Source organism: Saccostrea echinata, unplaced genomic scaffold (assembly GCF_033153115.1).
Source record: "Saccostrea echinata isolate AGI-Se365-2 ecotype Australia unplaced genomic scaffold, CSIRO_AGI_Sech_v1 ptg000006l, whole genome shotgun sequence".
NCBI lineage: Eukaryota > Metazoa > Mollusca > Bivalvia > Ostreida > Ostreidae > Saccostrea > Saccostrea echinata.
Window position 1 is genome coordinate 5017501 of NW_026889755.1, and position 24246 is coordinate 5041746.

General features: G+C 32.7%; 1 protein-coding gene across 1 annotated transcript in view; it reads right to left on the minus strand.

The window, feature by feature from the left end:
• The window catches only part of LOC133180194 (tyrosine-protein phosphatase 2-like), a 35017-nt gene extending 13794 nt beyond the window's left edge, over positions 1-21223 (minus strand). Inside the window, exons 1-3 of the mRNA XM_061314759.1 lie at positions 21220-21223; positions 20821-20961; positions 4419-4612 (exon numbers count right to left, since the gene is read on the minus strand). Coding sequence (XP_061170743.1) covers positions 4419-4612; positions 20821-20961; positions 21220-21223 — 339 coding nt within the window. The remainder of the gene's footprint in view (positions 1-4418; positions 4613-20820; positions 20962-21219) is intronic.
• Positions 21224-24246: the final 3023 nt, after the last annotated feature.

The following is a 24246-nucleotide window of genomic DNA, read 5'->3' on the forward strand; positions in this document are numbered from 1 at the left end:
CTAGATCACTTTTTAAATAAACAATTCAAGATATATTTATCAAACTTCATATGCTGATACTGCTAAGAGCTATCAATTGCATAAACGTTTTTGACCTTGACTTTTCCTTTGATCTTGACCTCACTTTTCTAAATTAATGTTTATCTACGTTTAAAATAAACCATTTATGATATTTTTATCAAACTTCATATGCTAATAGTAAATACATTTTCAAATGCATCAACATTTTGACCTCAACTTTTCCTTTGACCTTGAACTCTTTTTTCTTAAATAAGTGTTAAGCTCAGTTTTAAATAAATTATTCAAGATTTTTTTTATCAAACCTAATATGCTGAAATGTATTAGTGAGTGATATTCAACTGCATCAAAAAAAATTTTCACCTTGCACTTTCCTGTGACCTTGACCTCCCTTCTCTTCAATTTGTGTTTTGCTTAGTTTTAAAGAAACAATCTAAGATATTTTTATGTAAGCATGCATTTATACATAATTTGGTGAGAATTTATCATCTATATCCATTTCTTTTTTAGATTCTAGTTTCAATTTATTTGTCCTATGGACATATTTCTAGTTTTCAAATCTGATTGAACTCCGAGGATAGGGTCAGGCCACAATAAGGGATCAAGTTTTAAATAGGAATAAAAGGAAAAAATCTTCAAAATTCTTCTTTTTAAGAACAACAAAAGCATGATTAATATGGAAACACTCTCAAGAAGTGTAGATTCAAGTTTGTACAAATCATGACCCCATTGGTTAGGGAGGGGCCATTTTGTCCTGCCCCTATTTGCCATCCACATGGAAATGCAAATTTTAAAACCATTTTACACACCCACAGGATAAAATCGATCATCTTCCAAATGATCATGATTTAAGGCTATAGCATACAATATAAGGGAAGCTCTGAGAACCAGGGTGTTTAAACATGTTAAATATATTTTTTTTAAAAAGTTTGACCCCCAGGGTGAAAAAAAAATTCTGAAACCTTACTTCACATCTACATGACACCACCAACCATCTCCCAAAAGATGATTAGGCTACTGTGTAAATTGTAAGAGGAGTTCAGGGAACCAGGGACTTTTTGCATAAAAAAACCCCCCTCATTTTTCGACCCCCATTTGACCCCCAGGGTGATAATGAAAATTTCGAAAACTTTCTGCACATCTATATATATAAACACCACCAACCATCTCCCAAAAGATGATTAGGCTACTGTGTAAAATGTAAGAGTAGTTCAGGGAACCAGGGACTTTTTGCATTAAAAAACGTAATTTTTCGACGCCCATTTGACCGCTAAGGTAAAAATGAAAATTCCGAAACCTTACTGCTTATCTACATGACACCACCAACCATCTTCCAAAAAACATTAGGCTACTGTGTAAAATGTAAGAGGAGTTCAGGGAACCATGGGCTATTTGCATAAAAAAAAAGTCATTTTATGACCCCCATTTGACCCCCAGGGTGATAATGAAAATTTCGAAATCTTACTGCACATCTACATGACACCACCAACCATCTCCCATAAGATTATTAGGCTACTGTGTCAAATGTAAGAGCAGCTCATGGAACCAGGGGCTTTTTGCATAAAAAAACCCCTCATTTTTCGACACCCATTTGACCCCCAGGGTGATAATGAAAATTCTGAAAACTTTCTGCACATATATATGACACCACCAACCATCTCCCAAAAGATGATTAGGCTACTGTGTAAAATGTAAGAGGAGTTCAGGGAACCAGGGACGTTTTGCATTAAAAAAAACCTTATTTTTCGACCCCCATTTGACCCCCAGGGTAAAAATGAAAATTCCGAAATCTGACTACACATCTACATGACACCACCAACCATCTCCCAAAAGACATTAGGCTACTGTGTAAAATGTAAGAGGAGTTCAGAGACCAGGTACTTTTTCCATAAAAAAAACTTATTTTTCGACCCCCATTTGACCCCCAGGGTGAAAATGAAAATTTGCGAAACCTTACTGCACATCTACATGACACCAACCATCTCCCAAAAGATGATAAGGCTGCTGTGTAAAATGTAAGAGGAGTTCAGGAAACCAGGGGCTTTTTGCATTAAAACGTCATTTTTCGACCCCCGTTTGACCCCCAGGTTGAAAATGAAAATTCCGAAACCTTACTGCTTATCTACATGACACCACCAACCATCTTCCAAAAAACATTAGGCTACTGTGTAAAATGTAAGAGGAGTTCAGGGAACCATGGGCTATTTGCATAAAAAAAAGTCATTTTATGACCCCCATTTGACCCCCAGGGTGATAATGAAAATTTCGAAATCTTACTGCACATCTACATGACACCACCAACCATCTCCCATAAGATTATTAGGCTACTGTGTCAAATGTAAGAGCAGCTCATGGAACCAGGGGCTTTTTGCATAAAAAAACCCCTCATTTTTCGACACCCATTTGACCCCCAGGGTGATAATGAAAATTCTGAAAACTTTCTGCACATATATATGACACCACCAACCATCTCCCAAAAGATGATTAGGCTACTGTGTAAAATGTAAGAGGAGTTCAGGGAACCAGGGACGTTTTGCATTAAAAAAAACCTTATTTTTCGACCCCCATTTGACCCACAGGGTAAAAATGAAAATTCCGAAATCTGACTACACATCTACATGACACCACCAACCATCTCCCAAAAGACATTAGGCTACTGTGTAAAATGTAAGAGGAGTTCAGAGACCAGGTACTTTTTCCATAAAAAAAACTTATTTTTCGACCCCCATTTGACCCCCAGGGTGAAAATGAAAATTTGCGAAACCTTACTGCACATCTACATGACACCAACCATCTCCCAAAAGATGATAAGGCTGCTGTGTAAAATGTAAGAGGAGTTCAGGAAACCAGGGGCTTTTTGCATTAAAACGTCATTTTTCGACCCCCGTTTGACCCCCAGGTTGAAAATGAAAATTCCGAAACCTTACTGCACATTTGCATGACACCACCAACCATCTCCCAAAAGATGATTAGGCTACTGTGTAAAATGTAAGAGGAGTTTGAGAAAGAAGCGTGAGACAAACGGACGGACAGACATGAGTAACAACAATATACGCCAACTTTTTTTAGAAAGTGCGGGTATAAAAAATTTCATGTATGCAAACTTAAGCTCTTTTAACCTTTTAATGTATAGATGGTTTCCCATGGAGGTGATATAAGCAAGAGTTATTTCCCCATGGCTGCCATATTGTAGGTCAACATCACCAGATCCCTTCATTATTCAACCAAGTTCAAGAACTACGCACGCTAACTCTTGATTCGCGCCTTTATTTTACTCCTATTTAATTAAATACTAATGGCAATTTGGCCGTAAAATCTTTGTTGAATGCAAAGAACAGTTCAATAGTAATTGACTGATAATTTTGGTACCAGTGTTAAATAGTTAATTACCCCTAATTCTATTTCTTTCATTAAGGCGGGTAGGCGATATGTTTCATTGAAATCGGGCTTTAAAGCATCACCACATTTTAAAATATCCTTGGATATGAATAAATGTTCCTTAAATCTTTTTTTTTTATGATTGACTCATATCAAATTAAACATATATAATTATTAGTAAAATACCATGTTTTAGTTGTAAACCCCTTTGAGATTGGTGAAAAAATATGCATTTCTGCAGTTTTTTTTTGTCTGTAAACATACCCCCCCCCCTCTCCCGGGAAACACAAAAAGCTTTGGTATGAATTTGTGAAATGATAGTCCAAATTAACTATAAAAAGGAATTTTTGTTTCACGGGGGGAAAGATGTTTTAAAAATATTTTCCGTTTATTGCTCTGGTGAAAAACAACATTTTACCAAAATTATAAAAGTATATCTCTCTTTGTTATCCAAAAGAAGTAAATGTTTTATGAAAATTCATATAAATATCTACATAGACATTAAAAATCATTTAAATGTGTTAAATTTTAAAAATTTACTTGGAGGTAGGCGGAAGAAAAATACTATCTTTCGCAGTTCCTTGTTATACTGGGCACTGAGGTGAAGATTACACCGTTTTTTTTTTAATGAATATGCGTTTGTTAAAGCTTTTTTTACTTCATAATTTCAATATTGTAAATATTGTAAATATTATTCCCACATATGTCTGGTATTCATATTTAAAATTGGTCACTTAAAGAGGAAAATCCACTACTTTGATTTAAGGAATTTTTAAAACATTAAATAAACTTTATGCACAATAAGTTTAGTGAACTAGAGCAGAAAGTATTTTTATTTTTATATAGGGGCTATACGTACATGGAAATGTTGTTTTGGATCTGTTTTTTGGTATGTTTTCAGGTAGTCTTCCAGCGTTGCAGGGGTATTTCTCGAAGTAAGGTATTTCCTATTAAGAAAAAGAATAATTAATCAAAAGCATATTTCTTCTGGGTTCCAACAGTTTAGAAATGGAAACACTAACCGCATATTCGTGTTTGAAGCCATCGTCATCATCTCTTTGATTATGCTGAATAATACCCTCTAACGTATTTTTATTAAAACACATATCACCGTAAGAATTTTCTGCGTGGATTATTTCATCATCGTCAATATAATCGTTATCACCAAGCTCATTGTTTTCCTTTCCAGAATCCGAGTTTGATGTCATCGAAGAACCTTAAATAGATCAAATAATACATGCTGTTCTAAGTTCATCAAAGAACCTTAAATAGATCAAATAATACATGCTGTTCCAAATTCTGTTTCACTGACTTTAATAATAATAATACTGACAAATAAATAATAATGTAATATTTGATTCTTTAAATTTAAAAGAAACAAGTCAAAAAATTCAAAGAAAGCTTAACTCACTTTCCACAATAGATGAGTCTCTATCCTTTTTTGTAGTTCGTGATCTGCAATAAGAAGTTAAAGACATTACACTTTTACTCAATTCAAAATTCTGTCAACTTTGCTCTCCATTATTTTCAAATCGATATCAAATTATTAGAAGCGTTAAAGTGTTTCTTTTTCCATTCCATTGTCAAAAGTTCAAGCGAAGTATCAATGCAATCAATACCAATGCTTGTAAGTAGCAATCAAATGTTTTGATTGGATTGGCATTATATGTACGAGGGATGTCCCGATAAATCGCGAACATTTTCAATATTTTTTGTTTCACTTATATTGTAAAGTTAAAAATTGACATGCATTAAAATCAACATTTATATATATATATATATATATATATATATATATATATATATATATATATATATATATATATATATATATATATATATATATATGTGTGTGTGTAATGGTATTAAACACTAAACACAGAGTGAATTTGTACCACATAAAATTCATTATATTTTACCAGATATTTTTATAGTTGAGATTTTAACCCACCCCCCCCCCCCCTCTCAACATAAAAATATTACAAAGGAGTTAAAATCAACAAAAGAAAATAGAAAATAGAAAACAGAACAAAAACAATGTCTGACATTTATATGAAACTCCTTGGAGAAATCTTTATTAATTACTTGAATTGACTTTCTTACGCACTGATTAAACATATCATAAGAAAAACTAACAGTATATGTGCTTTATAATGTTTTTAAAATCACAAAATCAAAAGAGGTCATCTTCAGAAAATAAATGTAATTACACATCATAGAAGTGTCTTTTTTTTGTTGAAAATATAGCTCCAGTCTACTGATTTATTGCAGTATAAACTACCGTCTGATAACGATGACGGACAATACGAGAAGAATGAGGACAATTACAGCAACGATAATCCTTCCATAGACTGGCAGGGACGAGGCATTATTACTCTGTTTTATCTAAAAAAAAGTTCGAAAAGGTAGAATTAGACATTTAAATTAAGAAATCGCGTATATACTTAAAATTTAATAGGTTCAATAAACACCAACCTTTTGCCAATCCAAGCACGATTTTGATTCTGGACTTTTATCACTACAAACTAGAAAATAATAAAGGTGGTTTTTACTACCCTATGTACTGTTTATATAGAGTTACCTTTTAGACATTAATTTCTAATACAATCGATATCTGTGAAGCTGTGCGCAATCATCCGTAAGCCAAATATAGTCATATTCTAAACTTTGGAGAAAAGTGCTTTTTCAAAGAATCATTAATATCTATTAAGAAAATCAATCTAAGAAGGTATATTTCATACGGTAACAAACAATCGGTATGAAAAGAAAAGAACTGTTCATGTGATATACATCGCCTGTAATATATTAAACAGATTATGTAAGAAGATAAAAACAACTAAACAGATTACGTGATTCTTTTCATTAGAATTGGGTTGTCAATATGAATCAAACAAGAATAATTTGTTTTTAGGTTTTAGAATTAGTCATGAGAAATTACTACTAGTTGTGAAAGATGAAGTCTAAAGCAGTTTTAAAGGGCTGACTGTTTCTTACTTTCGACACAAAGAGATCCGTGGTATCCAATCAAACACCCTTCTAAACACGTTCCGTTGATATGGTGGCACTGCCTTTCATTTACACAATAGCCACAGGTTTTGTTGCAGTTAGCACCGTACATTCTGCTGTCACATTCTTTAAAATAGTATTTTTTGTTTTAATTTTAATAGAGGTGATGATGATTTAAGTCAAAACTTTTTTTCTGGTGTTTCAAAATCTACGGATAAACATCACAAATTAATCTTTTTTTTACAGATCAGCTTAAAAGTTTTTATTTGTTCTTTTTATAAATGATGTTTTTAATATGTCATACACTTAATGGGTTGAATATTTATATTTTAGTGTTGTACTTTGCATGCACTATGCCTAAATAGTAGTCAGGGTTTGACACATGGTGCACGAGCCGGAGGCGAGTGCACTATGCGTCAAATCTTGACTACTTTTTAGGCATAGTGCATGCAAAGTACAACACTATTGTTATTATTATGCTGACTGTTGTATAAAAACGACAATATTTTCTCCATTTCCAATGTTTCGTCAACTCTTACATTCATGATATTACACCCCTATTATGACGTCACGTTGTGCTACATGTACGTCATAATTTTTTTCTTTAATTTTGAATGTTCCATGCGTTAGGTATATGTACAGATAGTTTCAGAGAATTTTAGTTGAGTGAAGGGGAAAAAAATTGCAAGGAACTATTTTATAAAAAATATTTTGTTTTTTTTTTTTCTTTAAGTGTAAAATATTTGAAACTAAGTTTATATATATTATACTACAGTGCTTTAGATAACGGCGTCTGTGGTGTAATAGGTAGCGTATCGGAATGACAATCTCGGTGTCCTGAATTCGAGCCCCGGCGTAGGCGCTGTAGGATTTTCTTCAGAAAAAGAAGTCGTGCACTATTTCGGCATAGTATGCTTACGCTATATAAATCCTTAGAACACTATACGAAATAGTTAGGTATTGAATATATAGAGACAAACTGACAGGAAGCATTATAATTTAGGAATGATTCTAATTCTTGGCCAAATTATTCGAGTATAACCTGGTTTGGGTCAGTTTACGCTTTATAATCCGCGAAGCGGATAATAAAACAGCGTACACTGACCCAAACCAGGTTATACTCGAATAATTTAGCCAAGAATTAGAGTCATTCCTTATAATTTAATTTTAAAATCATTAAATAACTATTGGTTTAAAATTTCGTTGCTTTTTATTAGTTCAAATTTGCCGCTCAATAATACAACCGTAGTAACGGAAGTAACAGAATTGATGGGAGGCGAGGAGAGGTAAAAACTGATACACAGGCCTAGCAGCATTGTTGTTTGTTTACATGTGGAAAGATCGAATTGTTTGAAATTAACCCTCTGGCTGCGAGAAGGACATATATGTCCTTTTACCGCTCGCTGCGGCAGGGACATATATGTCCCTGACGACGTCATAAATTTTGAGGCGTCATTTCCCTCGAACTTTATTGAAATATATAATATTAAAACTATTTTTTGACTGCATTTTTTTGTTGAATTAAAAGATTTAAGAATTTTAAAGCTCCTGCCTTTTAAATCAAATTAAACGCTACAAATGTATTGTATAATTATTCATGTATTTGTTCATGCATGTGATTAAATCTAAAATACGCAAATGAAATTCTTTCTCACATGTGCATTTCAATTTAACATATACCTGTAAAGCTTAAATAATGGTAACAGTCCATTTTGTTGAGGAAAAAGTATAATCGTGTATGATAAAAAAAATTGTCCAGATATACAATAGTTATTTTTTTTTAACATTTCCAAATCAGAGCAAATGAAAATACCCCCCCCCCCCATTCATAGAGAAATTCGCTTTATAATTATATCATTTTCCCAAAATCATGTAATGTTTTCATTAACACATACAGTATAATTTTTCCGACATGGAAAAAATCTTCTTCGAAAATGATCCTATATTTGATCATTGAATCAGAATTCGACAGTGAAGAGGTTCCTCTGTCATCAGAGAGAATATGGACAGATCTAGGAGTAGCTACGATGTGTGAATGATTTTGCTTATTCGCATGCGACGAAACGATTTTCCCGACACATGGGCTCTGTTAACCCACCTTACGTCGAAGTCCCCAAGATGAATATTTAAATTCCTCGCCCTGATATATAATTTAGAAATTATCTGTACCTGGTCAATTTAGAAGTTTTATACATTTTCTTGGAAAAGAAAACAAATCACTATGCTGACCATGTTCTATATTCGCAACATGAGCTAAGGCCCTATTCAAGTAAATTATCTCTACAGTATGTTTCTCCATTGCAGTGATAATGCAACATATATCCCGTGTGGGACCTCTGGATATGACCTAACGCACAAGTCAAGTACTGGACCTTATAGATAAGTACTATTAGTACATTTCCAGTTCGTCGAGCTATTACATGTATGATATGCATGTATATCGAGTATGTTTCTGTTAAAATTGCTGATGTATAAAGCAGTAGGTCCTGATTGCATCAGCCATAAAATGTTAAAATCTTGCAAAGACACTATCTCAAAACCTTTGTCTATACTATTCAACAAATCCCTAACACTAAAATCTTTTCCAGACTGCTGGAAACTAGCACATGTTCTTCCACTATTTAAGAAAGATGACCCTTCCATCACTACAAATTATAGACCAGTTTCTTTGCTGAGCTGTATAAGCAAACTTTTTGAAAGAATCATTTTTAAACATGTATACAATTTCTTGTATTCACATAATATATTTTATAAATATCAAGCAGGTTTTTTACCAGGTCATTCCACAGTATATCAACTTTTAGAAACATACCACTCTATAGTAAAAAGTATTGATGAAGGTAAATTCTGTTGTATGGTGTTTTGTGATTTATCCAAGGCATTTGATAGAGTCTGGCATAAAGGCTTAATTTACAAACTAAAAATGTATGGAATCAATGGTGATATGCTAGATTGGTTTGATAGTTATTTAAGCAATAGAACACAACAAGTCATGTATAGAAATCAATTTTCCTCTGTAGGACATGTAAAAGCTGGAGTTCCTCAGGGCTCAGTACTTGGTCCTTTGTTATTTTTACTGTATGTAAATGATGTGGCTGAAAATATGATATCTGTTTGTAGATTATATGCTGATGATAATTCCTTACAACAATGTTCAGATAATATTAATCATATTGAACAAAATCTTAACCATGATCTTAGAATACTAGATGAATGGTCAAAGAAATGGTTATTGAAATTTAACCCACAGAAAACCAAAGCCGTATTTTTTAATTCAAAAAATATGCAGCAGTTTCCTAAATTATATTTTGACAATTGCCAATAGGAATATGTTACAGAACACAAACATCTTGGGATACTTCTGTCGTCCAGCTTAGGATGGTCTGATCATATTGATATCATTATAAAGAAAGCATACAAAAAACTGGGGCTTCTTAAAAAACTAAAATTTACTGTGTCAAGAGATATTCTATCCCAGATGTATATATCTTTTATTAGACCACAACTTGAATATGCTGTTGAAGTTTGGTCTGGATGCACAAAAACAGACATTGAGAATCTTGAAAAAGTACAATTATTTGCTGCAAGAATAGTTACTGGGCTTACAATTATTGCTTCAAGAAATTCATTATATTTGGAAACAGGTTGGGAACCATAGGAATACAGAAGAAACAGAGCAAAATTAATAACAATGTATAAAATGCACAATAATTTAGTACCTAATTATTTACAAAATTTAGTACCTGATACAAGAGGCAATATTTCAGGATACACTACTAGGAATTTCTTAAATTATTCTTTGCCAAAATACAGATTAGAACTATATAATAAATCATTTATTCCTGATACAGTTAGAAAGTGGAATTCCCTTAGTCTTAAAACAAGAGAGGCAACTTCTATCAAATTTTTTAAAAACTATCTGCACAACAGTATTGCAAAACCTCAGAAATATTTTCCATATGGAAAAAGGTTTTTGAACATAATTCATACAAGATTAAGACATAATTGTATTTTAAAGTCTGACTTATATCGCTGTAACCTAATAACCAGTCCTAATTGTTCTTGTGGACTACTAGAAGATGCATATCATTTGTTTTTTGCTTGTAAATATTATGTAAAAGCAAGGAATTCCTTAATGAATAAGCTTTTATCATTTAATTATTTATATGTTATAGATGTACATTTAATGTTATGGGGAGATGATTCTCTTACTATTGAACAAAATGTTGAACTTTTCAAAACCATTCAAACTTTCTTAAATGAATGTGGTCGTTTTTCAAAATAAGCTTACTTTTTAAAAAAATTTTCTTCTTACCAATTCAAGTTATACTTGTACACTTAAAACTTTTTTTTTCTTTCTATAACTACGTATATGTAGTAGACCATATGTATATATGTTTTTTATTTTGGCAATTTTAACAAAATGTTGTATTAGGAGAAGACTATCTAAGTTTCTGAACTTGTGTCCGATCCTTTTGACTTTGTCAATAAAATATGTTCAATTCAATTCAATTCAAAATTGCTGACATTTCAAAGATTCAACTTAGCGTTGCATTGATGAAAATTATTAACTTTGAACATTTTTACCCGGTTGTATATTTGCTTTAAGAAAGAATTTTAATTTCACACTGTATTGCACGTTGAATATACACTGTATTAAACAAATCTCATGTACTTGGAATATTTGTCTACCGTTTCTTCTAACTCCTAACTAAGGCAACCATTACAAAAATGTAAGTGGCAGATTGTATGGTATATCAATACTATATTGCACACAAAAATTTATATCTATACGCAAACCCCTGCTTGTGGACTGTTTTGCATGGTTTTCTCATTTAAAAGGTTGCAGTTGACATCGCAGTGCATGTGCTTTTTTCAGCAGAATCTAAAAAAGGATACAACACGACTGTTTTGATTCTCTGTTTATACAATTCAAATGCAGAATTGTTCAAATACGTAATTGGAGTGGCAAATTATTAACATAACCTCAAAATTTTTTAGATATCTTTTAATGTCTATGCTTTCAAAATCTAATTAACTAGATGAAATCCCGCGCAAGCGCGGGGAATTGAATTTATACCACTACCGACAGAAAAAAAATCTAATAATATTTATATTGTAGTTTCTACTGACAGCCTACAGGCTTATAGCAGGAAGAAATACTTTGTTCAAAATCCCGCATGAAGGAGAAGTACGTCTCCAACCCCCCAACCCCAACCCCCGTAAAACTTAAATAACAAAATCATTAATTGACGTTTATTGTGAAACCTGTTATATACAATGTACTATGTTATGGATATTGTACTTCAAATGCTCTTTTTTCAATTCCGTCACGAATAAAAGCAGTGAATATGCACATTTTACTGAGAAATAGATTTTTTTTGGGTAAAAATTCACAGGTACTTGTTGGATGGTTTATAAATATGTATGTACCTTATTGATGTGTAAAAACTGTACCTTACCTCTTTTTTTTTTTTTTTTTTTTTTTTTTTTTTTTTTTTACATATCAATAAGGTACATGTATACATACTTTTAATCCAAGACCTAAAAGTACCTGTGTAAAAATTAGCTTTTATTTAACGCCCTATGAATACACTGGCGGATTTAGAGGGAGGCCCAACCCCCCTCCCGTTTTCTGTCCAAAACATACATAAAATTTAATAAATCATTTTTTTTGGTGTGTCCGTGGGCCCCTACCCCAACCCCAAACTGGTTGCCCCCCCCTTTTTTTTCAAGATTCCTGGTTCCGCCACTGGAATAGGCCGAGTATTTGATACAAAAGACTGTATTCAGAAAAAAAACTGAAATGTATAAATTAAAGCACAAAATTATACAACATAATTGTACTTGAATAATGCCTTATTCATTGATATTCTCTTTTCATGTAAGCAAGTTTATTACGAAGTACAAATTGTACTTCGGGTTCGTTGCCACGATGCTTTCAGTGAGGAATATATACAAATTTTACCGATAAATTTATTAGGAAAACCTACTACATATATGCAATAGTCTTTCGATATATAAATATATTCACACTTAGAGTGTTATCAATGATTTACCATTATTTCAATGACCATTCACACAAAAGCTATTTTTTTTCTTTTTAACATCGGGCTCGATGCTATATGATGTTCTAGAAGCTTCCGTCAATATTACGATCGGTGAATGACGAAAATAACTTACACATTTCCCTTTTTTAATCGGTTATCACAACTTATTTCTTTTATATCATTTAAATCAAGTTTTGATTGAATAATTCAGTAATGACGTTCAAGGAAATAAATAAACGATTGCTTGTTGTCAGTTTCATTAAAAATTGACAGTAACTTTGATCCGCCAACCGGAAACGCCACCGTACTCACGTTTTTGCTATTTCATGGCTGTTTATAGAAAATAAAAGTAGACTTTTAATTTAATGTGCGATACTTACAATGCAAATGAAATCTAAATATAGTTTACGGACATCATCTTGTATCGTGTGTATTCTTAGAGGAGTAAGTAAGAACTCTGGTGCACCCGTTTCGGAGTTTATTTGCAAAATTTATTAATTTATAAGTATAGATTCATTTTCACTCCAAAACACTATTATAAAAGTTTATTTTTTTTAGCCCAATGTATAGTCAAATGTTTCATTTTAAAAATAAATAAATTAATAAAGACATGACAAGTATGTAAAATAAATAAATTTTGTGATCTCCTTGTTCTCCTGTCAATATAGAGTGAATGACCCCAATGATATATCACAGGTATTTGAACATAGATCAAAATATAATACACTGCACAAGCAATCAGCCGTTATGTAAAACGAGGAGGGTTGGAGTTGCATTCAATCAGATGTAGATGTTGCTTATACCCCCCCCCCCCCTGTTCTGAATATCGGCGTTTTTCATTTCGACATTCTCCAATTTTAGCTTTACCGATAGTATACAAGAATCAAACACAGTGTTAACAAACATACGCGGTCTTCTGGGTCTTTTTGTGATATAATCTCAATGTTGTATCGAAATTTGTTCTCTATGATTGGACTTCTCAAATGAAATACATGTACGATTAAAACTAATATTCATCAGACCCCTTGTTAAAAACAATAAAGTGACTTCAGGCCCATAGCAATGATTTAACAAAAATGGGGGGTAGGGGGTGTTCCCTTCCCAAAAAATCTTACAAGCAAAAAAAAAAAACAAAAAACAAAAAAAAACAACAACAACATAAACCAAAACAAAACAAACAAACAAAAAAAAAAAAAAAAAAAAAAAAAAAAAACCCACCTAATTAACTGTCCTATTCTGGAAATTTCCAGTGCTCACCCACCCACCTAATTAACTGTCCTATTCTGGAATTTGCCAGTGCTCGACTTAACAACAACAAAACGTGTTGGGGGGGGGGGGGGGAGATAGAGAGAGAGGCATCTAAAGTAAAACTACTATAGCAAAATATCGTACTCAGAAAAAGTGGGGTGGGGGGTGGGGCGCTTTCTACGGCCAGGAATTTACGTTAAAATAAAATAAATAAATAAAAAAAATGTCCTTGTCAACTGATTTCTTCCTTTAAAAGTCACTACGAATAGCTGCTTGCTTTAGTTTATAAAATATTCCATATAAATATTATGGTGAAAATTACATATACGAGGGCCGTTCAAAAATTACGCGGACTTGTTGCACAGAAAATATACTTGACGACATAATCAAGCAAAAAGTCATAAATAATATAAAAGAATCTTTTCATATATGATCCTCAAAATTTCATATCAAAATATTGTAAATTGGTCTAAATTTCAAGTTATTTAACAGGACATCTCATGAAGCCACAGCGCAGTAAAACTTTCAACGTCACGGGCATTTTAAAAAAAAATGGGAGCTTCGTTTTCTCAATATTTTCCCTTAGTATTTGATACTGAATAGTTTTGGTTACCTTATCTACTCAGAATAAACATCCATATACCATTTCCGATTCAGCTTAAAAACTATAAAACTATCATTGTCTGACGTCACGGCGTCAGACAGTACTAGATTTAACCAGGGCTTATTTATGCAGTCGTTCCATGAAATTGTTTAGATAGTTTGATGGTGGAAATTTCGATACATGCATAATCTCCAAAGACGCATGTAGTTCGTCCCAGGAGGAAATGAGCTTTTATTTACATTACTGAATGATCTTGTCTTTAGTATATTCCGTGCTTTCATCTTTCATGTCCGCTTCAGTTCTTTATAAAAAATGCCTTATTATATTAATCTCACTGTTTTGTGCTGTGTATCAAAGATTAATCATTGTCTGACGTCATGGCGTCAGACAGTATTAGATTTAGCCGAGGCTTGTTGGTCAAGTCGTTCAATAGAATTCTTGTGATAACTTGATCTTGGAAACTTCATACTCAGTTGGAGAGCATGGGGAGTACAGAAAACAATCATGCTAAACACCCAAACAAGCCAGAGTACTGGACCTATTTATTATCACATTATACATTACAGGTTACATAACATTTGGCCATTCTCGAATGCATATCATTTATGTCCAGCACAACAGCAGGAATGAAGCTGATCAGGTCAACACTTGTCGATTATCTTTATCAGATTAACTAATGGATGTTTATTTTCTATACTTACTAAGACTCTCTACCTTTAGAATTTTTATAAATCTACACACTGGCGGATTTAAGGGGGGGGGGCGTGGGGGGCGCACGCCCCCCCTAAAATTTTCAAACTATGATATGATCGACTAATATTAATAATGCCATATTAAGTATATAACTAACCAATACCACTATTTTTGTGCCTGGTTTTACTCTTAAAATACCCGAAAACCCAGGAGCTTCCGGGGGCTGGGCCCCCTCTATTCAAAGTATGATATGATTAGTATTAATAATGCCAAACTTTGGTACATATAAACTAACCAATACCACTATTATTGTGCCTGGTTTTACTTTTAAAATACACGAAAACCCAGGAGCTTCCGGGGGCTTCGCCCCATGGGCCCCCACCAGGGCTTCGCCCTGGACCCACTGGGGGCCTTAAGGCGACCCCCACACCCCCTGCCTAAACGAAGTTATCCACGCCCCCCCTAAACACAAATCCTGTATCCGCCCTTGCTACACATATTCATAACTTGCAGATGTTTGATTTCCATCCCTCGTGAATTAAAAATTGTGAGTGTATTTACCAATAACCAGTTAATATCTATAATGTAACTATAACATAGTTCAAAAATTATCGAAGTGAAGGATAGATGTTGAATATTATTTTGCTTAAGGGCAGATGATACAAACATACATTGAATATCTTGAAAATAACAACTAAAGCCATGTTTATATAAGTAAAATGAATAAATTTAACCGCATAGTTTTTAATTTTTCATTCAAAATTTCACATTAATAAGATTTAAAGTGACAAAAATTGTATAGATTAATAAGGATGGTTGAAGACAGGTAGAATTTTGAACACCATAGAAAGTTTACAATTTCTTAATAATTTAGAAATTTATTATTTGCATCATTTGCAATCAAAATTGGTCCAAAAATATACACCTATCCAGACATCCATTTTTTTTTTGTATCATTTGTCCTTAAATGCAAAGATGTTAGCTACGTTCATTTTTTTAAATAAGACATTTCTTAACTATCAAAATTGTTCACCAATTGATGTTTAGATTTTTAAATGTTGCAACTTTTTCTTTCAAAAAGACTGGTTTTATCTTTGTATCCAATGAACAGACCCGTTGGAAGACATTTCAGAAATGTGCTGTTTAGGGTTGACACTATCAAGGAAAAATTCCTTATAGAGCATACAAAAGTTATCAGAAGTTAATATTTACATGATTTAGGTGACACAATCATAAAATAGCTATGTATATAAATCGAGAAAATTATTGGGGGACCCCCCCCCCCCCCGTTCCTACATCTAAGAAAAAAGAAATTACATGTAATATAATGTACACAGAAAAATTCATGACAAGTTTTATTTTATGTTGATGCCACTGAATTGAAATTTTCTTGTTTCTTAGCAAAAGAATTCATTTCATGACTAAGACTCATGTTGATTACACTGTATTTAACATTTCTTGATTCTTCACGTAAAAATAAATTTGCTCAAGTCAGACAAGCTTTTTAGGAAAGCTAATACTTGTTTTACATGTTATGGTTAAATAATTGATTGCTTATTTTCAGCAAAATTATACCTTGACATTGAATTACTAGTACCTAAACATCAGCCACGTGGTCAAATATTTTCTCTTAGTTGCCCTGCTCCAAGTATTGTAAAAACTGATAATACAGTGCCTGAGAAAAATGCAGTGAAAACAGAAAAATGTCTTATTCAAGTTCGCTTTTTAATTCTCTATTGTGTAAATAGATTTGTATGTTGCTGAAGTGTTATACTTCACTCCTATCCAACGATTATATTTTGGACGATATTACATTGTAAATTAGTTTGCATCTTCTTGTTTCTTTTCCCAGATGCTTCAGTTCAGAATTTCATCAATCAATTACGTAACAGTGTTAAGTAGAGAATCATTGTACATCAAATGGTTTGAGAAGCAATGAAAGCTTTCAAGAACAGCAGGGGAATGGTCAGCATGTGTAACGCTCTGCCAAGATTGTTATCGCCAGGGTTAGGGTTATACGCGCCCATTAAGTGATCAAAGATCATCCCATTGATTTCATCTTTTACAACCTTCATTTAATTCTGTTTGTTGAATAAAAAGTCAGTTAGGCCATTTAACATTAAAACATTACTTGAAAAATGCTGACCCGGGATCTTGAAACATCTTAAGCCTAAGTCCATTAAAATCTTTATTTTATAATAAAATGTTGTAAAAGTCAAGAAGACCAGAAGGGTCAGGGTTAGGGTTAGATATATTTTTAATATTGTTTCACAGAGATGTTGTTATGTGCAAATGAAGAAATAAATTCCATAATTAATAAATATTTTATCGGCGATTAAAATTTCACTTAAGTCTTATAGTTTGTTTCATGATCCTGGAGCCAGGAGCTTCAATTTAAAGTTCTTTGTACATTATTGTATACAATATTGATTACGCATGGTCTCTTGAAGATATCTTATCGAACGAAAGAAATTGTATAACATAATATATTATTTCTTTCCGCTTTTTAAATTTTAGCAAACCACGTCAGACGAGCTTTTAAGGAAAGCTAATACTTGTTGTGTGTTTTAGTTTGTATTGAACCCCAAAACTGGTTTGACATCAAAAAAAGTTTGACATCAGTCGATCTCAATCACATTCTTAACAGCCCAGATCAGTGTTTTGTCGATGAACTTCTTCTATTCCTCCCGGATTGCCTTTTGTCACAATTTTGTTTAATTTGATTATGTTGGTTATGGTGTACCATAGGTTCATTCTCATCGTATAGTCGTTACGGATAGCTGGTCACGGCTGCCAGACCGGTTTTAACAATTTTGTCTACGTGTAAGTTAGTTCTGAGCAGGCCGTAGAAGTGAGAAGGTGTGTCCTTCCTAAGTACAAATGTTGTATGACCTGTGTGGTCGCGAGAGAAATAGCTACGTGCTTTGGGCCTGAATGTTTGTGTGTGTTCGAGAAGTTTTCCTGTGTGGACAGTAGAGTAATTTTGAGAACTTTGGCAGCGGTGAGTTTGAACTGTATATTTTGTTAGCTAGGTGTTTTTTGTTATTTTTTTTTTTAAAAGAAAAAGTTATTATTTCATTACTTTGTTAAGTTCAGTTTTATTTGTACTAGATAATGTACCCGACATATTCAAGTATTCCTTATGAATGCGTTTATTACCGACTATGGAAACCCAGACCTTTAAATAATGTGTTATTATAGGTGACCAGCTATCCGTAACGACTATACGATAAGAATGAACCTATGGTACACCATAACCAACATAATCAAATTAAACAAAATTGTGACAATATCTTTAAAAAAAAAAAATAACAAAAAAAACCTAGATCACCTTTTGACTAAGGTCTATCAGTCTAAAATTCTTTTTTACATTTTGTAGAGATGTGTCGGATATTCCGCTAGTTTACTACATGTTTCATTAGGATTATTATGGGTCTCTATTGCGTTTTCCCAGCATGATTCATGATTTGATAAAAGTGCGCTGCTCTGTCAAATCACGAGACGTCATTTTTGCAGTTGATCTCGTAGGGGTCACATCGGGAAAAAATTACAATATTTCTCTTATTATTTCAAATATTTCGCCAGAAATCTAAATACTTAATAATAAAACAATAAAAAGAAATTTTAGAGAAAATTGTTGAATAATATCGTGAAATATGGAAAATAAATGAATAATATTTTGGATATCGCATGTTTGTTTTTCAACATTTTTGCCGTGCTCCGTATATCACCATCAGCAGTATCAAAACGGCAATAATTTTATGAAATATTAAATAAAATCAAAAATTTTTACCAAGAATTTATTGGAATTTTTAAGAAATATGTTCCTATGAAATTTCAATTCTATATGACGTCTATAAGAGTAAATAATAGCAGAGTCCGCGTAATTTTTGAACGGCCCTCGTACATTTGTAAATCTCTTTGTAAATGTTTATATGGAAACGGAACGTAAAATTAAACCAACTTTCTAATAGAACATGACTGGATTGACTTCTGACATAAAATCAAGTTTTGAATTCTCATTGTCCTGGCAATTTCTCTAATAAAATAAAACATTGTTCGTGTGTGTGTGTTTTTTTTTAACTTACAGCATGATTTTTACACAAAATACAAAAGTGTAGATTGTAGAAATTGATGTCCCCGAGGTCATTCTTTTGTACAGGAAGATAAAAGGTGTCGACATGTCCGAGAAATCGATCATTGGAATTGTTAGAAAACCCCCGATATCCAATTCAACATGATATGGACGAAAATCCGCATTTACTTTCTTCTGAGAATTTCGTGTATATCAAATTTTGACTCATCAAATTTTGCTTCCGGTAAACTAAAAACATATTTCTATATGAAATTAAGATAGATCTCATGTATAAAATATCGAATTACAAAATTATGTTGATCAATTAAAATAACATGTACCTGTGATTTTTCAAACTACAATTTATCATCTTTCTTTTTAAGTGGTCCATATATTTTTCAACTATAAGATTGTTATTAATAAGTTTTCTTATGTCCAGAATTATTTTTATTTCAAAAACGTGTTACATGTATATAGCCAATGTCTATGTATAATATTTAATTTACCGGCAAATCATGGGGCTGCGCATAAAAATGAGCCCGATAAATTTTTACTTCCGCAAATTTAATCATCAGACCGGAAGGTTTGTTTTTTTTTTAGTAAATATCGGCCCTTTTGTCAAATTAATAGAAAAGCGTGAAACTAAACAACTTGATGGTAGATCTTTTCCTAATTTTTGGATGAATTTATGTAATCGGATATCCTATAATGAATCGTTGAAAGTCAACATTAATGCCTAAATGAAATATTTACACAACCTCTGTAGAATTAATTTCAAAAATTTTAAGTCGAATTTATGAGTCAAAGTTGTTTTGTTATGAAATTTTTCTTAGAAAAATATTTTTGGATAAATTTATCTTGGTTTTGATTTAATTCTTGATGAAAAAGAAAAATCTGTGCGGAAAGCATAATCAAAATTAAAACGTGGTACACTTCTTGCAAAGTTGGACTTTTTGTAATTTATTTTTTAGAACGCACCTCACCGTTAGAAATTGAATGCAGATGAAGAATAAGATAAAATATATAAAATACTCTTATTGATCTATATACGATATTGTTATTTTACAAGCACTTGATCATGAGTTAACAAATTGCCCATATTGATTAGGATTTTAAAGTTGAGATGTATTTGTTTCCGATTTGATAAATTCTTTCTTCATAACCGCTTATCGGTTTTATTTTATTGGAAATATTTAAAGAAAAAGAATCATAATATGATTAAATTGAGTAAAAAATATAAAATTAGGTCAAAATGTATAAATAAAGAACTTCTTAATAGTTTTGTTGATAAAACAAATGAATAAATTTCCTTGTACTAGTTCCTATAGTGTTCTAGATGCGCACTTGGCGTAATTCCGAAATATTTTTAAAAATCCCGCAAAATAATGTCAAACAAATTGTGACGTCGTTTTAATCTCGCAGTGACGTTATATTTTCTGCACACTGACGTCGCAGCCAGAGGGTTAAAGGTACATTTATTAAATCTGGAATTTTCCGTGAATTCCGAGGACTGGAAATGAGAGGATTGTATGGATACAGATGATTCAGCTGGTTGTAAGGGGTGTGTGTCCCCATACCAAACCAGGTTATACAGAAATAATTTGTGTTCCTCTTTGGATATTAACCAATCAGAGGCTAGAATACAAACGAAATTAAATTATTACTAAATAACGAATTTCCAAATCAATTATCTTCACAACTTGATATATTTTTAGTAATCAAGTGTAAATATTTAATTAAACACATACTCTGATCACATTGCATTCCCTTCCATCCAGGCCGACACCCTCCCTCACACTCCCCAGTTAACCTGTCACATTGTCTGGTCCCTCCACAGTTAACACTGCATTCCTGTACACAGTTCCTTCCATAATAACCCGGATCACAGACTGGAAATAGGGAGAAAGAAAGAGTTTGAATATAAGTACACATTACATGTATATGTATTCTCAAATATGATTTCAAAGAAGGGGATCAGAAAAGTAAAGTTTTAATTTGAAAAATGCAAGAAATGCAGAAAGCTATGTGTATTTAAGTGTATGAATAGTTTCTCTTTTAAATTAAAAATAAAGGGGATATACATGTATTTTCAGTAGGAATTATTACAATATATATATAGTTCTTTTAGGAATTTGTTTTATTCTTACCCATCGCACAAGTACATGTCGCACACACAAGAAACTGTAGGATACCGAGTATCATGTCTTCGAACTCGAGAATTTCACCAATGTCTGCAATAAAGAAAACACGTATAGGTACATATATTCCTTGAAATTACACCAAACACCACGCTTTAAATAACAAACACTAAACATTAAATAACTAAAACGAGCCGCCTTCCAAATTTGAGTTCGTTAAGTAAACCCTCAGAAGCTTATAATTTCAGGAAGGCAAAACCAAGCAGCGTTCCTTAATATGGGATCACATGCAATGTTCAAAACATTACGTAGCTGTTCTAGGCAAATTCTTTCTTCTTTTTGTGAGAAGTGTAAAATACTGCACCCTGGTATTCAAATATCCCATTCAACCCCGGATCTTTGTTTTATAACACACACCAACTAATGATCTTTACGACCAGTAGATGAGTCGCCCGCATGGCGCAGTGGTTAGAGCGTCTGCTCTAGAGTCGCGAAGTAAGGAGCTGATCATTACGTAGCGGGTTCGAATCCCACTGTGGGACATGGAGACCGGTCCTTCGGATGAGACCGATTAAAACCTAGGTCCCGTGTCGCAGTAGGTGCTGGCACGAAAAAGATCCCTCACTGCTCAATGGCCGTAAGTGGGACAAAATTTGCAGCTCTCCACCGCAATTGGTGTCGTCTCCATATGAGTGAAAAATTTTCGAGAGGGACGTTAAACAACAAACAAACAAAAAACCAGAAGATGAGAAGGGGAATATCTGCAAAGAATGGCATATAAACAAGAAAAAAATAATTTTAATAATACGGATCAGGTAAAGAATGTGAGATGAAATACCTTACAGAAAGAAAACTAATTGATTTATTCAAGATGGCCTATTATAAGGATGTGGGTGCAGAATATCAAAAACTGATTTATATGAACTACACTCGCAGATTAAGAGTAGTATGCCCGATATACTTTTTAGTACATACATACATGTACATGTAAATATGAAGAAATGGTGTACATTTTGCTAATTTGCATAGCGGCTATATTGTATTTAATATGGTAGATTTCTGTTTAATGCATTATATGAGAAAAAAAAAAACAACAGAAAAACATTGATTAAAAAAATCCTTCAATTTGGAATAATGTGTCCATCATATGTTTCTGCCATTTAATGTGTCCTCTCGCCCTGTGATCGGAAGGTCTTGTGTTCAACTCACGACGGCGACTGACCTAAGTCGAAAAAAATAGGTAACAAATGTTCCTTCACCAAGCGTTCGGCACTTTGAAGTTTCGGGTCCTTCGGATGAGACCTTAAAAAATGAGGCCCCGTGTCACGGTAGGCGTTAGCACGATACTCATAGCCATGAATGACGAGTAAAAAACTAAATTTGAAGCTCTTCACCTGTTTATGGTGACGTCTCTATATGAGTGAAAATTCACTCATACAATCAATCAATGTGCCCTCAATCGGAATGCGCTTTTTTGTTAACAAAATGACGAAAAGTTGATGGTTACTTTTAAATTAGAAAATCTGAAGCAAAACTTCATTACTTTGACATAGATATTCCTCATATGACGTGAACGAGTGTTCGTTGTATTTCAGTTTTTAAAAATAAATTATTAGTTAAAAAATCATAAAATAGTTCCTTTTGAACTTGAAAATCACATTTAGACAAAGTGAATGAGCCTCTGAGTGGGAAAAACACCGTTTGTGTGTGTGTGTGTGTGTGTTTGTTTTGTGTTTTTTTTGGTGGGGGGTGGGTATATTACACTTGTTGACATGATATGATGAAAATTTTATCAAATTTGCATGTTTTTTTTTCTTCAATAAAGAGTATTGATAGTGACGGTCAAGTTTTCACTAATTCATAAATAAAGCGTATAGCATTTTTCCATATAGTTAATGTGCCTTTTCCCTTGCATGTTACAAGATTTGACATGATTTGTTCATTTTTGAAATATCAAGATTTGCACACATATCAATCAATGTTAAATAAAACATTTCCAATGATGAAGAATTATAACGATTCCTTAGTTACCTTGATATTCTTGTCAGATTTAAATGTTTCTATCATGAAAAAAGGGTACCTGTCTGATGTATGTGTCAGTTCTTCAATATTGGTTAAATCTTTACCTGAGTGTTGCAAAATATTTTTTCATAATACACAGAGGGCTAATCCTATCGTGTAGGTTGTTATCCTAAAATCAATTTTTTCCTTCCACTACATTTCATGACAAACTTGTTCAATTTCTTCTCATAATAAGCCGAAGAAAGGAATTTATGGAATTGTTGTATGAAGTTTTAAAAAGTCAGAAGTTTTAATATTATTGATTTGGGGAAAAAAATGTTATTTCAAGCATTTTTTTTTTAAATTTGAAAATCTATATTTTATTTACATCATTTCTTGTAATATTTTGTAGATCAGTACGTCTGAAGTTTCTCCTTCAGAAAGTTTGGAGATAGGGCACTCTTGGCTTAGAATGCATTGAACAGTTTCACCGTAGAAACTGTATATCCGCTAGAGGTCGTGCGTGAAAAAAAGAGAAAATCAATACTTTTAAGGCTATCCCTTCCTTAGGACGAATATTTCTGATATCTATAAAAAGATATCTTTACTTTTCTCTTACTTATATTGATTTATTTGAAATTTGGTTCATATAGGTAATGGTGTTTAAGATAAGAATTCCGTCACATATCTTCAACTATATCCTACCTGAATAGTTCGTGTGATCTAAAACTGCTCAAAGTTTAAAAGTGTGATCGAAATGATTTTCTGATAACAGGACTAGATTTTATTTGAGATCTAGTTCACCTTTTCTCTCATTTTATAGCAATCAATATTTATTTTATCAACAAGTATTTAAACTCAAGTTGTGTTAACATTTTTAGGGTATGTCACTTCTGACATTGGCTATATCAAGGATTTACTGAGAAGCACTTTTGAGATATCTACTCATACAACAAAACTTAAATTGGAAGGAAACGAAAGTCAGTGCAAGTGCAAAATACTGCGCAAAAGATAAAAAAACATAACTGTTTGCTC